The sequence below is a fragment of the Talaromyces proteolyticus genome, assembly GCF_021365285.1.
Source record: "Talaromyces proteolyticus strain PMI_201 chromosome Unknown BGW36scaffold_3, whole genome shotgun sequence".
Taxonomy (NCBI): Eukaryota; Fungi; Ascomycota; class Eurotiomycetes; order Eurotiales; family Trichocomaceae; genus Talaromyces; species Talaromyces proteolyticus.
Window position 1 is genome coordinate 124,403 of NW_025764279.1, and position 3,882 is coordinate 128,284.

The window sequence follows — 3,882 nt, forward strand, 5'->3', positions numbered from 1 at the left end:
GGCTCGTAGGTCTATAGTAACTGAATCAATTTCGTTGTATGAGTTTGTGAGTTATGTCTAAAGTTGGCTTGTTATATATCAAATCTCAGTATTTGTGCAGGTTGAGTCCCGTCGCGTTGGCGTGCTGGTGTTTTGGCTGATTTAGTGGCAATTTTATGCTAGGGCAGATCCACTCGAGACCCGAGAGGCGGCTTAGCTTCCCCATTTTATTCCACACATGAAATTTAATAAAAGAACACAAGCGATGTACCTTGACAATTCAAAGGGGTTCAGTTCGCTTCAGATAAGGGCCGCCTCATAAGAAATATGTAACCTGCTAAGCTTGACATCGCAACTGTGGATGAGATTAAACAGGCCGAGCGCCGATTGTTTTTCTTGCGTCGGCGCCTCGGAGCTTCGCGCTTGACAATATGGAAACAGTCCTGCTACTATGATGGGCAATTCCACATAATAGTCAGTAAGGTCCAGTGCTTTTGTAGTATTTAATAATTACGTTTAAAGATAATTTCACGCCTCAAAAGCCAGTCCATGAAGAAACTCACACCGAAGCAATGTCTGCAGCCAAAAAGACAAAGTTAGTTTTGATCACAGGATACGTAGGCAGCTTTTGCATTGGGCGGACCCAAAGATTCACAAATTCTCGTCAACAGGTGCACTCCGGGGGGTATTGGTTATGCCTTGGCACGAGCGTTTCATGCAAAAGGTGAACGGGGTCATATCATCTCAAGAAACCCTTCTCTAATAACCAGTGCTGCAAGTCTTCTTGTCATTTATACTGCACGAAAAGTGGAGGTGATAAATGATCTCCGGCATTATGGGATGATTGCATTGCCACTTGATGTGACGAAACCAGAAACTATCAAATTATGTCGCGATAAAGTGGCGGACATAACAGGTGGAAGCCTCGATATATTGATCAACAATGCGTGAGTTTTCGATCCTATCATAAGCCACCGAACTACTACCGTTTAATTTTCCCACTGATACGTGTTGGAACCTATTCCAAGAGGCCAAAAACACACCATTCCCGCCATAGACGTGGAGATAGACGATATTCGCAATATATTTGAGACAAATGTATTTGCTGTAATGTGCTACGACCATTTGGAGTGAAGGTTACAGTGGTAATGGCAGGCTTTGTGAGAACAAAGACCAATAAAACAGATAGGGAACTCCCTCAGGGATCTGTTCACTCCATTCTGAGGATCTGGTCAGGAGGATATTGACTTAGTCAGAGAACACATCGAGTATGGCGCCGAATACCTTCGCCTAGTTTGCAACTTTTGAGAGGCGAAAGCAGCATATGGGGAATCTTTGCAAGGCAACCAAACTGTGTTTGGATTGGAGGAAGTGCTACTCTTGTTAGATTTGCAAGCTGGGTCGGTGAATGGCTCCTCGATGCCATAGCCTATCGGAAATTTGATCTTCATAACCTAGAGGCAAGAGTAGACTGTTCTAGATGAACACGGGCAGGCCCGAAGGTTCAAAACATATTTAAACTGTATTCTAGTTCTCAATGTGACAGATCGCTTTCTCTTTCATTTACCCAAAAGCCTCATTAATTGAAACCGTCGTTAAAACCCCGCCACTCACTGTGTGTTGGCCGCGATTTATCATCTTGATCGGCTGCTTCATGACTATTTCTGGCACTTATGGCTCTATCCCCGGCATCTTTGATTCCCTCTAGATATACGATGGTTCGAAGCCATGGACATGCGCTGATAATTCCGATTCCTGAGCAAGTTTTCTCGATTATAGCATAGCGTCCCCCACCAACAAACAGAGGTGGATAGGAGTGTTGTTAGTTTTCTTTTAGTTATTGGCCTATAGCGATTGGCCCACGTAGGTTAATCCTCTAAAAAAAATGCAATAAATTTAGCGGTCCTGAACCTGCAGCTTGCTTCTGGGTGTATCTTCCCTGGAATGTACCGGAAACTACTTACATGGTTTCTCCTTTGACGGGCGGTGGCACATCGACTAACGAGCATCATTTACCCACTCGATGAAATCAAACGGATCCTGAGGATAAAAAGTCATCATGCTCTTGGATCACTGTAAGACTGTATCTTCGTGATGCGCACCAAATTAGCCTCGTTCTCGACTAAATGTGCCCAAAGGTATCCGGGTCAACCGTCTCTAACTGCACGTATGATGATGATGGAAATCCCTACTATATTGGATAGACTATATCATTGAAATCCAAGAGATCGTAATTTATACGACGAAATGATAGTATATTTATTTCACGAAAATAGTTGATCTTATACGACTTATCGTTCAGCATACTTCTTTAGAATGACAGTAAAAGCGGTTGTATCATAGAGGTGCTATGTATTCTAGTGGTTGTATTTTGATCAGTATATCTCTGTGAATATATTAGTAGGGCGCATTTGGGGCTTTAATCCCCTCAACGGCTTGTAATATTATCCTAGCTATTGTGCTGGTGGCCGCGAGATCCGTGTTAAGAGATAAATTTTTGGATTTTATTCTATTGATTTGAAATATCTGTAGTAGAGATCGATTGCTGTGACTTTAATGATTGATTCCGAGGCAAGCCCAAGATTATGCTTTCTCAGTTACTTCTACATATCAGACTGCATTATGTTATTGACTCTTGTTAGCAACCCCGAGTCTCCGATTTCCCCAGTCGAATATAACAAAAAATTTCTCAATCCATGCCTGACCCCAAAGAGTATCATTTCCATCGGCAATAGCTAACATGGTCGCACACAGCCCACTGCCGTCATCCGCGGCCTTGGAAAACAACCCGTCACTAGGAATGCCTACTTTATTGCCGTCGGCTAACTGAATCACAAAATCTGGTAGCGTTTGATTGCAGGGATAAAGGTAGTTGTTCCAGCCATCGTTCCATTGTGAACTCGGTACTTGACTCCAGTAAAGATCGGCAATTTCTCGGCTGATGCTACCACCTCCTGTTCCAGTATCAAAAACAACCTGGAATTGATGGCTTTTGAAACTACTGTCATCGTAGCCAGCCCCAATGCCCTGGATCTCCACGGTCCAAAGCCCCCAGTCGTAGTGATGTTGCCGTAGGCAATATTTCCGGTATATTTCCCACTGTCGACGTACCCAAAGTCGAATTGTCCGCTGTTATTTGATGCCCTGAAGTCTACTGTCCAAAGAGGTTCTGACCCAGATATATTAGATATTGATACCAGAAATATGAAATAGTGACCAAAGGACATACCGTCAAGATCAGGTAGCAAATGCTGAAAGAATGATGGTAGTCTTTGAGGCTCAGTAGTCATGCCATTCAGATCTATGTTCAGTCCCATATTCCCAGATCGCACGCCATTTGACGGTGACGTATTGTTAGTCTGAACCATGATTGGCATTCCCTCATAAGCAATCTGGCCAACAGTAAAGATATCTGTATACACAACTCCGTTGTCACAATACCCACTACCAAAGCACTCGGAATAGGTGTATCCCTCCATGAGTTGAGCAGTGCTAGAGTTCGTTGGGTTATATAAAGGAATATCCCCTTGCTGGGAGGCTGGCTCCAGAGTTGACTCTATAGAAAGATTTGGAGCGCCACTGTCGGCAAGAAAATAAAAGCTTTGCCCGGGCGTGCCTATCCAGGCTTCGATATACCAGCTATTCAAGTTAGTAATGGTGCTCCTAGTCAACGGGGATTCGTTGAATATTAAGAGAAACATACTTGCTTCCCACGTCAACAGTACTTGTGGCCCGATCCCCCAATCGCTTATGGGGGATTTTGACGGCTGGAAGACTTGTTCTACCACTTTGTAGTGATCCACCGACTGGCTTGGGCCTCGTATGAACTTGCATCGCCACGACATTGCTCGTGATCATGGAAGTGGCTAAAGCCAGACAGGCAAAAGAAGAATAGTCTCTCAT

General features: G+C 43.9%; 1 protein-coding gene across 1 annotated transcript; it reads right to left on the bottom strand.

Moving 5' to 3' along the window:
- Positions 1 to 2,604: 2,604 nt before the first annotated feature.
- Positions 2,605 to 3,882, bottom strand: BGW36DRAFT_355700 (aspartic peptidase domain-containing protein; the record flags this gene model as incomplete). The annotated part of the gene is made up of 4 exons (XM_046213673.1): positions 2,605 to 2,955; positions 2,982 to 3,130; positions 3,209 to 3,618; positions 3,683 to 3,882. 4 exons carry the CDS (start codon positions 3,880 to 3,882, stop codon positions 2,605 to 2,607), a joined length of 1,110 nt encoding a protein of 369 aa, XP_046074918.1.